A 12,400-nucleotide genomic window follows, 5' to 3' on the forward strand; every position below is an offset into this window, starting at 1 on the left:
AATTGCAATAAGCAGAACTGCACAATGAATTGTTATCAGTATTTATTGTGCAGCAGTATCAGGCAGATATGGTTTCCTTGGTGCACGATAATGTGTGTGCAGTGCAGTGTTTGGGAAGGACATGTCCCCTGTTTGTTTTTGGATGCTGAGTGAGCTGCAGTTGGAAACTGACCAGGACTGTAAGGAGGCAGAATGATTCAGCATTTTCCCCTCTGTGCCTTCACTAAAGCTAAATCCTGGCTCACACACAGTGTGTGTTTGAAGCTCCGGGCTCTCTGCTCCTCCTGTGGAAAAACACTGTGTGATGCTTATTTATACTGCATTTAAAATGTGTTACTCCCTCCAACAGGGGTCAGAGGTCAGTCAGGCATACTGTCACACCACACTGGAGACTGTCCTGCTCATGGACACTTTAGCAGATGCGCTATGGTTTTTTTTTTTTGGATAATGTCAAGGTCAGAGTGCCTAAAACTTTTATTCATGAGCCCTTTCAGTGTCGACATTTAACAAAGTTTACTGTGTCTGCTCCGTCATGATGCACACATCTCCACATACAGAATGCAGCAATGATGATGTAGGAAATGAGAAGGGACTCTGCAGCACTGATGTCTACCTCACACACGTACATTTAGTCCTGCTCTGATGGTTGTGGCTGACCTGCAGTCAGCTGCTGTCTGCCTGCTGCAGAGAGCTGCATTGCATCACTCACAGCTAGTAGAGGTTTCTGCAACACCGCCACCTCAAAGCACAATACTGCTGTGTCTCCATGTTTTAGTTAACAATCTACACATAACTAAATTTTTCATAGCTCATATTTCAAAACACTACTGACGTGAACTTGCAGAGACTTCAAGGGCATTTACCTCTTCGAGATGCACAATGGTCTAGTTAAAGAAAATCAGTGTACAGCTACATGGCCTGTACTTAAAGGGAAGGTTCTGTTTTTTTGAAAGTGGGGTTGAATGGGGTCCTTATCCATGGACAATATATTATAAACAATAGATGTCAGTCTACATACATGCCCCAAGTTTGGAGATGCAGACAGGAGTCTGCCACTGCAGCTACGCAATCTACTGTTGTGGATGGGGGCCAGCAACAAAATGTATTTCTGCAACCTAAAAAAGTCCTACTTAAAAAAATATATATATCAATATCAGTTTTCATTGTATGCTTTATCCGGCTTGCTATAGATTGAGGTATATCAGGTTTAAGGCTTTTAAAGACATTTAAAAGACATTTTTTACTAGCACAAAGAAGGAAATTTAAGACCAACAACCAAAACTGAACTTTAAAAAAGGAAAACATGACCCGACATCAAATGCCTAGGTTTAAGGACAATTTTGCCCACATATTTATTGTGGCATAAAACAATATTTTTTGGTGACATTCATGCTAGAGGACTTTTATTCAAAAAATAAAAATAAAATAAAAATAATAGTACTAATACTACTACCACTACTACTACTACTACTACTACTAAATAATGACAGTGTTACTAGTTATTTTAAAGTTTCACAATGCAATGCCATAAAAATCCTACTTTTCATGTCTAAGCATTTTTAAGGCTTTTGAAAGATTTATTTACGACATTTTAATACCAATTAAGGCCTTATTAATACCAATTTTTAGATTAATTAATTCTATGCTTTTTTGGAGTTTTTAAGGATCTGCAAGAACTCTATTTACTGAGAGTATTTTCACTTTAATGTCGGACAGTGATTTTCAATGGGAAAGTGAAGTCTTTATATTTTTCTCTTCAGGGCCAGACTCTGTTGAGAAAAACACTGATTTAACATCATTGAACACAGGAGCTGATGGTCTACCGCTGAATCAATCTGTTCATTAGTTTGTGTTTTTGTGTGGCTTTAGTGTTTGAAAGGATTAGTTAAGATTTACAAAAGTCACACAATAAAACAAATTAACTAACAGATTGAAACAGCAGCAGACCAGCAGCTCCTGTGTTCACCTGGCTGAAATTACTATTTTTCTTAATGGAGTCTGGTGGCTTTGACGGGAGCATGGATGGAGAACTGAAAATGTTAACGGCTTCCCTCGGAAACAAACTGTCTGAAGGAAAGGTATAACAATGAAAGTATTCTAAATATGGCATACACTTAAAGTATTGTTGATTTTTTTTTTTGGTTCATTCATTCATTCATTCATTCATCCATTTTCTGTAACCGCTTGTCCTCGCAAGGGTCCCGGGGGGGCTAGAGCCAATCCCAGCTGTAATCGGGCAGAAGGTGGGGTACACCCTGGACAGGTTGCCAGCCTATCGCAGGGCCGACACGTATAGACAAACTAGCACACAGTCACACCTCAGGGCAATTTAGAGTCACCAATCAATCTGACCTGCATGTCTTTGGTATGTGGGAGGAAGCCGGACTTTTTTTTAGGTAGCTAAAATATGTTTTGTTGCCGACCCATCCACAGCAGTAAATTGCTTAGCTTCCATGTCAGACTCCTGTCTGTGTCTCTAAACTGGGTGCGTGCCAACTGATGTCTACTGATTATGGATAAGTGCCTCATACAACCCCACTTTAAAAAATGTGAACTATCCCTTTAAGCCTGGAAAGACTCCTTCATCCAGCCTCATGTATGCTCTCACAGGGTCAGTATTGTTTTCCAACATCACTGCACAAAGCAGCCATTACCACAATCCAGCCTGTCTCATATTATCCTCACATTCCCTCCAGAGCTGTCGCGTCACATTATGCAAACCTTACCCTAATCATCGTTCCGCAACTGGCGGGTTGCTATAGTGACACTACGGCCAACAGGACTTTCAGACAAGTGGGACCTTTGAATGGAAAACACTTCACATTGAAGAGAATAGTGGCAGCCAGCTTCCTACCGGAATAGTTTCATAACTCCTGGTTATAAGCAGCTTAGTCAGTTTGTCACTCTCTTTGATGGGGGAACTCTTTGACTGTGCAGATCAGAAAAGTGCTTTAAACCTCAGAAACCTGGATCGACATCGCTTTTCTTCTGCTGCATTCATATGCCTTTCACAAATATTTAAATCTCTGAGCCCTGAGCAAACTGGTTTCTTTAAAAAACAAACAAACATGGGAATAAGACAATGAGCAACGTGGCAAGAAATGTCCCATGAATTGCAAGAAATTCAAATTTAGATTTAGAAAACCACTTTTAAATTTATCATAATTATAGATTTATTGATTTTTTATCGAATTATAATAATCTTTTAAGCAGTTTTTTTAAGGTCATTTATTTTTTTTCCTTTTACATGTTAAATTGCTTATTTGTTTAGTCAATTGATTTTTAGGTTGTTTTTTTCCTTTTCTTTTTTTTTGCTGCAATTTTTAATAATTTTCCTGTACTTTTTGCTAATGTCTTGTTAAATTGTCATTGTCATTTCCTCTTTAAATGCTCATCACCTTCTTCACTTTTTTTTTAATCAAATCAAGCCAATTTGCCTAGGTTTCAAAGGGTTAAACCTCTGAACCCTAAGCAAAATAATGGAATTTCTTTCAAAAACATGGGAAAAATGGCAAAGAGCAACTTGTTAAGAAATGCTCCAAAAATTAAAATATTTAGAAGTCATTTAAAATAAATAAATAAATAAATAAACAAATAAACTAGAAAAAAAATTGTCCAGGAGAAAAAGAGAAGAAAAAAGCTAGGGAAAAAAACATTTAAATTCCATTAATTTAAAATTATGTTACAAAATTATTATATTTCTATGCATCTTTCCAAGGTCATTTTCTATCTGTCTTTCTTTCTTTTTACTAATTTCTCAGGAAATTTTCTTTCCTCTACTTTTCTTTCCTCTACTTTTCTTTCCTCTACTTTTCATTAACTTTTTGCTAATTTGTGGGTCATTTCTTTTTTTCTTGCTCATTGCCCTTTTCCCATGTTTTTGAAAGAAGTAAAGCCAATTTGTCCAGGTTTCAAAGGGTTAAAAGGCCAACAGCTACATGAAGGTCATGTCTGTGTGAGAATAATAGGCTAATAGGAACAGAAATAAAGAACAAAGTCACCACTTGGTCAGACATGAAGGTCATTGCTTTGCTGCCTCTTTGACCTCACTTGGAGCAGAAAGAAAGAAAAATACCCTCATCACACTGACTGCATCATAATTGTCTTTTAAATGTACTCGTATCACATGTGTCCGCTCTGTAACATTGTGCTCCTGCTTAGGTTTCAGCTAATGTCTAGAAACATCACTTCATGACTTAATGCGTCCGTCACATTACATCAAACATTCATTTACATAGTCACTGTCTTCATCAGTGAAGCGCAAAGAGCTTTATCAATAATGCAAACCAACCCCCCCACCCATACACACACACACACACACACACACACACACACCCATACACACACTGTGATTTTGAGAGATCGGTGCCCAGTTCTGGGAGCATCCTTGCCCCTCCCAGTTACCATGGAGCCAAGCACTGCCCTACTCTGGAGGTAACCACGACAACAAGGCTCTGTCTTTTCAGCAGAGCTAGCAAAGTAAGCAGAGAAAGGATGAAGGGCACTGCTTCCTTCAGATCCATCTATCAGCACAGCACTACTCTGCGGCATCAGTGTAATACTGACATGTGAGACATGTAGGATCACACACACAGACACGCACGCACACGCATGCATGCACGTAAACACACACACACACACACACACACGGTTTAACCAAGTGGTGACCTCAGGACTGAAAAATGAAGCCCATGTGTAAATGTCAAAAACTGCAGTTCTTGCAATGTGCACTTTAGGCTGGCTCCAAGAGTGAGTCAATCTCGAAACCTTGCGTTATTTTTTTTTTTCTTTTTGTCATAAAAAGGGAATGTTTTTAGGTAACATGCTCTAAAGCTGATATTTTGCTTATGAACCCTACAAGATCAAACCGCAGACAAGTTTAAAAATTGTTTTGTATGTAAACATCAAAGTTTAGAGTAGACAAGAGCTGTTAGTGAAGGCTATCGGTCAGATATCGGTTTCAGCAGTAAGCAGACTGAAAAGACCAGTGTTAACCCTTTAAAACCTGGATCAACTTTTTTTTGTGCAATGAGCAATGAGCATCTTGGCAAAATATGTCCAGCAAATTTCAAGAAATTGGTAGATTTTGAAAAAAAAAGTAATTCAATTTTTTTAAATGATTTTTTTTTGTTGAGAAAAACTGTTTTGTTTTTCAAAATGTAGGAAAAAATATCTAGATGGCTAAAATAATTGTAATAATAATAAATATAATATTATATATTACAAATTATTTTAGAGTTATTATTATTCTTAAGCACTTTTTTCAAATAATTTCCCTTTTTGTTTTAAGTTTTTCTTGCTTTCCTTTTTTTGTTGTACTATTGTTTCATTTCTTAATAATAAGAATAATACTTTTAGTTTATAATTTTTTTTTATTGATTTATTCTATTTTAAGGTACTCAGAGACACTTTGCCTCCATCCAATTTTTGAAAGAAATCATGTTTTTTCTCAAATTTCAAAGGGTAAATATTGGACTTATGTTAATAGCGATGTAGTAGGCAAATATTTGCTTACATTTAACATTTGTGTTATATTCACTTGATGCTAATGTTAGCTTGTCATTCTCATGGCCGACTTGTCAGAACAAAAGGTTATCATACCAAGTGTATGTGCTAGTGAATGCTAATGTGTTTGCATGGACCTGTAAGAACAGAGCGAGAATAGATTGAAGTAGCAACTGTGGCCTGGTTTATTTGATGGAGGAAGCACATTCTATTGCTATCTGTCAGGACAGAATAACAGTATGTCTGTTTACTAGTAACAGCTCTCCTCCCGCTGGTGCTGGCTCTGTGTGTGTGGTTCGGATATTAATATGAGCTCCATTGGGCTGCTCTGCACACATTAGTCCATAAAGTAAATGTTTTGAGCTAACAACAGCACTTCAATCAGAGCAACCAATCATCATTACAACCACAAAAAGCCGCACAGCCAAATACAACGCTTTATACTCTGTGTGGGGTGTGGGGGTGTGAGGCTTTCACCCCACAGAAATATTAATTATATAATCACAAAGCACAGAGCAGTCATGCATCACCTGTTCTAATTCATTATCCTCAAGATGGCTTCACTGGAACTGGAGTGGGTCACAAACAAACACATCCACCTGTTTCCATTCTGTTCATTACCATTATGATCAATGTCAGCTGATCTGCAACCAGCAGTACAGAGCCTCAGCGGACAGCAGCAGCTGTTGTTTGTTGCATATATATATATATATATATATATATAGAGAGAGAGAGAGAGAGAGAGAGAGAGAGAGAGACAGATAGATAGATAGGATGGTGGATCATCCATGGAGTGCTTTTTTGCTTTTTTCATTTTTTAATTTTTTAAATTGTATGTATGCATGTATTTATTTATCTATTAGTCAGTTAGACAGTCAGTCAGTCAGCCTTTTTTTCTTTCAAAAAAATAAAGAAAAGGATATAAAGTGTAGTCGCTAATGTTCAGGGTATTAGGCCCGACTATTAAAGAGGGGGGAAGAACTTATAGTCATAGCCTGTCCACAGATTATGGAGTGCTGTTTGTTTCTGTCCGACACAGTTGTATCATATTTGGAAAAACTGTAAACTATCTATGCCTATCAGTATATTATGTAAAATGGCCTATATTATGTAGAGAATCTACTCATATTATATTCATTATAAAGTCTCCTCGCACACTACACTGACAGAGAACATGATGGGAATACTTCAAATGCTTCTCACAGATATGTAAAGTATAATGTATATACAAACATAAGTATTACATGATCAGGGTCGAAATGGCCATTCTAACGTCACATTACATCATACGTCATTTAACACTTAGCCTACATATGATATGACTTTAAAGATGCATATGCCTACAGTATATCAGTGTGAGGGGTTAGGGGTCAGGGGTCAAGAAGTAGATCTCTCCAAAATAGACCCTGTCTAAAAACAGGAGGTGAGTGGGCTACACATGAGCTACACAACATGATGCAGCCAAAATATATATTATGTATGTATATATTATGCAAGTATGCAGTATGAAATTAAGTTACAAAAGGGCAACTCTTATTAGTCTACTTTTAGTCTGTCTTATCTGGCAGCATCGGCCCAACGCTCTGTTGTCTCATCCATCGACCCTGAGAATCTTCATGTTACCAGATCGTGTTCGTCACGCTTGGAAAGCCGAGCATGACAGATAAACACAGCAAAACAACCTGCTGTGCTGTTTCAGTGTAACTACTGCCTGTTTCTAGTCTTTCATTAAATCCTGCTGAATTTTTTGTTGTATTTGCTTTTTGGCCACATGAGCATAGCAGCTCTTTACTAGCCTGGCATGCATACTACAGCGTTTTTGGTTGTTTTTACGGATCTGTGTACATGAGGATCATTTTCACAATGTAATGATAAGAATGTGGATTTTTTATTTTTAAACTCAAAGGAAAGACTTTTCCGTTTTTAGCAGGATTGTTCCTGTCTATCTGTTGCCTAAGTCCTTAGTCTTTATAAGATTAATCCCACCAAAATGAGTGATACCAGACTCTAAACCTATACCTGTTTTTAAATAGCATAGCAATACCATAATAATAATAATAATAATAATAATAATATGTGGGGGCTCATTTAATGCTTACTGGACTGTTAGCTCTTATTTCTGATAACTGAAATCCAAGCATATTATTCTATGTTATATCTCTGAGGTTTTTATCTGTTTAGAGTAAAAAAAAAAAAAATCTTTCCTATATTTGTGGTGTTGTGTTGAGGAGAGTATGAAAATGAATGGCAGAGGATCAATATGTCCATAAAGACTGAGTCAGAGAGACAGTCTCACTGTTGTCATGAAGCTCATCTCTGTTTGTCACACTGTTGTGCATGTTCACTTCCTCTCCTCTTTGTGTTTCTCCTCTCATCCTGTCAGGTAACAGAACCTCAGCTGAAACCTGCATCGCCAGGAGTCACTGCAGCCTCCTCCTCCTCCTTCCACACACACAGCCAACCACAGCAGGCTGGACCCTCCTGTGCCAGTCTCTGAGTTAAAAGATAGGGTGGTGTGGAGGATGTGTGCCATGGCCATTAGATTGTACCAGATTAGTGCAAAACTGAAGACTTTGAGTTTGTATCAAGTCTGTATGTAACTGGAAGGGGCTGTATATGTAGCAGTGCATGTGTAACACATCCAGGAGTTACTGAGCAAGTCATTTCTGTGTCCACATGCTGCAAACAAGTCCAACATTTATTCTTCCTTTAGTTCTTTCCCCTAAAGCCTCCCGTAGACTGAGATTTTATCAATCTTAGAAGTTTAGTGCAGCTCCACTGAGTGACATGGATCTAATAAACTTGGTTACGAAATTAAGTTTGACGTATGCAGACTGTGTGATGACATCACCCACTGAATTGCAGGTGATGTCGACCGACTTCAATATGCAAGGACTATCAGTGTGTGCCATCCATCTACGCCGCTGTGGTGGTAAGAGAAAAAATGTAAACAAACAAGTAGGTCCTAAGAGTAGTGACACAGTGAGATGTTCACCCCGAATTTCACCGTCAGAATTTAATCCCAGGCTGTCTTTGGTCACACCACCGTGGCAACAGCCATCCTTAACCCTCTCTCACTGTGCGACGTAGGACCACTGTTTTAGAGCCACAATGCTTATCGTCCATCTGGGTCAAATCAATATCGCACTGTGTATACTGGACTTCAGCGTGTGATATGGATAAACAGAGGACTCTTTAAGCACATCAGTGTGATGCAAAGCCTAAACACACTGCACACAGTATTTGACAACCTGAGGACGAGAACTGGTCAGTTCACCAGTTTGTTGTGCTGTCTACAAACAATGTTGATAGAGCAGGAAAACAGTACTTAAACACTAGGTGGGTTTCTATTACAGATTTGAGCAAAACTTAAGCAGTATTTTCAAAATGTAGATAAACACATTTGTGAGATATCTGCGTTTCCACTGAGTGATGTTCTGCGATTTCTCCTCTGGTGATAACATTTCAGTAACTATAATGATGGATGTTCAAAACATTAGCAGCTTTATTTCTATTACAGCCACCACACTAGCCGTCATTATTTCCAATCCAAGGCCACGTAGGCGTGTTATGGAGCCATAATGGAAAGGTGAGCTCCTTATACATGGGAGTGGCCACGTATGAGGGATTTCTGGGAGTTGATAGTCCAGGATTTCATCATGTTGACTGCATCATGCCCGAGGGAGGCAGTTCTTACCAACGAGCACATAGTCATAGTGTCTTGTGACCCAGAAAAGCATGTCAGTTTTTTTTAGAAATTGACACGCTTCCATTAGGTGTGTTTTATATTTGCAATTTCAATTTGCGCAATAAGCAGGCCAGTGGTAACCTGCCTGGTGAAGCTGTGAGCTGTAAACCAAAACATGAGCTGAAAGAGCTACAAATCTGGTAATGCTCAGAGAAAGTGCAGAGCTGGTGATAATGAGTTTGTCACTACACAAGCAACACTTTTCTCATCATATAGTAATATGACCTTTAGTGAAGGCTGAAGTGCCCTCTTTTGTCAGGATTGTCTATTCAAAACGTAATGCGGCTAAAATAGAAGTTTGAAATGTTTTGCTTTTCTCTCTTACCATGTCCAGAGTGCATCCTCAGATACAAACTGATTCTGAGTCTCAGTTTTTAGTGTGTGTGTGCTCACACTGGAAAAGTCACAAAAACAAGTCTACTCAAACCAAAAACTGAGATGCAGACTAAATATGATAAATATAATATTCTATATGTTTTTGAGTGGTTGCACTATTCTTTCACAATACAATGCACAAAAGATGTAGGGAAGCGGCTCACAGTGACATGAATACTGCAATGAATTTTAGATGGTGCTAAAACTGCTCCAAAAAACTGTTGAACAAGAAATAAGTATTACATGGCGGGAAAAAAAAATTTAGGTCAACTTTGAAATTTAATTGGCAGCAGTTTTGCAAAGCTGCAGTTTGAATCACATCTGACAAAACAGGTATCATTGCCTGTTAGTATAAAATGGTAAAGCATGTTGATATAAAACAGAATGCTATAAGGATTTGGGAAATAAGCATGTAAGGACTCTGTCACTGCTAAAATATTTTGGTGGTTGTTTAAAGGTCTTACATCCAAAAGATGCCAAAAAGCTTTGACAAGCTTTGCTTTTGGAAAAGTAAACTCAACGTATAACAAAGCAACAGGAGCCAACAAAAGGAGCATGTTAATAAGTTGTGTGCAATTTAAAAGTATTGTTCATCAGGCAAGTTTGAAGTGCAATTTAGTTTCCCCTCAGCACTTGAATGCATCAGTAATTACAACTTGCAACAACATCCAGAAAAAACACCGACTTCTCTGGACCCAAGCTTTTCTGAGATGTACTGATACAAGGTGGAAAAGTGCACTGTGGTCTTATGAGTCCGCATTTCAGATTGTTGTTTAAAAAGGACCATCCACATTGTTCACAGCTCAAAGTTCAAAGTCAGCATCTATGATAGACTGACCTGCCTGAAGTCTAGACCTGACTCCTTTTGAAAATGTGTAGCGCATTATGAAGCCCAAAATAGGCCAACAAAGACCCTGGACTGTTGGACAAGGTGTATATAAAGCAGACAACTTAGAAACAACTTCATATGCAGCTTGCAGTTCAGAAATATGAAAAAGAGTCCTAAGCCATTAGGGCAGGTTAAATGTACTACTTAGTTCAAGAAACCTTATCTAGAAACAAAACACTATCTGCCTCTGATGTATAGTTTTAACATTTGCTCTAGACAAGCCACACATTAAGACTCAGCAGCAGAGTAAATCACCAATATTTTTGTCTTATATTCCAAGCAGGAGCACAGCATGGGTGGCATGCTGCTAAAGTCATTACATTGCTTTTCAAATTAGCCACAAGAGTCCACATGCTGCTGTGCAGAGATACTTTAGGAGCAAAAATGTCACACTGGCCTTTAAAGGGTGAGGAGAGGTGACAACTTCCCACCCCATCCTACAAAGACTAGCACATGAATGCACACACTAACTCCTCAACACCTGAAAAGCTTAACTATACCTGCTAATACATCTGCAGGGTATCAGTCAGTACTGATTCTGAAGTCAGAACAGAAGTAGTTCACACATCTTTCAGTGAAAACAGAAAAGTGGATCAGGAGCTTGTCAGTGACAGACACAAAGAACAGTCCTGTCATCCACACTGTGACCAAAATAAAAATAACTCAAGACTTAAAAGCAGGAGCTAACACTGACTTCTAACTGCTTCAAAGTTATTGCTTATAGAAGTTACCCACAACCTTCTTATCAGTAAAAATCTCCTAAAAGAGCACTTCAGGGGCGTCCCAGTTCTCTGCTGCACCTGTCAGTACGGGCTCTTACCAGCATCAGTGGAGGCTGCAAAGGAAAATGCTCCTGACAGTAGTAGTCTGGAAAAGCATTCTGGTCCAGGTTTGACTGGCTCCCGGCGGTCCTCAGGCCCTTGTCCGAGCCGCACACCTTACACATAGCTGTATTGCCCATGGTGCAAGTTTTTCTCTATCCCATCAGAATGTAAAGGAATCTAAGTGAGTGCATTTAATCACTCTGATAATCCACTGCCTGTCCCTGGTCCACCTCCCCTCCCCCTAAAAACCCCAAAGGCTACCATCCGGTGGGGGGGGCACCCCCTCAGTCCCAGCAAAACCTAACTTCCCCTTTGGCCTCAGCAGCGCTCCAGTCCCTGCTGCACCACTACTGCTTCCAGCACAGAGCTAGCTCTTACTCGTTGCCAATTCCAACTCTCTGACCATTGACCAACACCCCCCTTGCCCAGCTATTTTTACACCCACCAGCCAAGATATGCATGTAGAGAAAGCCCCCTCCCACTCCCATCCCCTCCTGCTTAAACAGGAGGGGCTGGGAGGGGGCATCACACACACACTCAGCTTAGACTAATATGACTCCGATATGTGGCAATAATTTGTGACAATGTGCAGTCAAATCAAACACTTTACAATCCAAAGCCAAAACTCTGCACTGGTCTGACAACCAGAGGTGCATTAATGTTGCCAAGTGTGAACAACAGTGTGTTACATCATAACTGGCTACTATCCAGATGCTGCAGATTTGACATTAGAGGACAGATGATTGGGCCACTTGCATTCATGTTGATGTTTTGCCTCATTTTTGGCATGCAATGTCTATTACTGACTTAGATGAAAACAGTACTAAAGAGAATATCAGTCTAATCCCAGCACATGCACCAGTAAATAATACTGTCACTGTCTATGTGCACATGCACAATAATATTCCACTACCGTACAGGTCATGTAAACATCATATTCTGTTTTGATATTCCCAACTAGGCCTTTTTTTTTTCAAATGAAGCATTTTCCAATTAGGATATGTGGGATATGCTGATAACCAGGTATTAGGCGCATAATTTGAACATGTATATATCACA

The 12,400-nt window shown here is 39.0% G+C and overlaps 1 protein-coding gene across 1 annotated transcript in view; it reads right to left on the bottom strand.

Moving 5' to 3' along the window:
- Positions 1 to 11,646, bottom strand: part of LOC121962375 (ankyrin-2) — a 107,426-nt gene extending 95,780 nt beyond the window's left edge. Inside the window, exon 1 of the mRNA XM_088073732.1 lies at positions 11,338 to 11,646. Within this exon, the coding sequence (XP_087929858.1) occupies positions 11,338 to 11,478 (141 nt within the window). The 5' untranslated portion in view covers positions 11,479 to 11,646. The remainder of the gene's footprint in view (positions 1 to 11,337) is intronic.
- Between the last annotated feature and the right edge of the window lie 754 nt (positions 11,647 to 12,400).

This window comes from Plectropomus leopardus, chromosome 23, assembly GCF_026936395.1.
Source record: "Plectropomus leopardus strain MGB_pleo_1.0 chromosome 23, ASM2693639v1, whole genome shotgun sequence".
NCBI lineage: Eukaryota > Metazoa > Chordata > Actinopteri > Perciformes > Serranidae > Plectropomus > Plectropomus leopardus.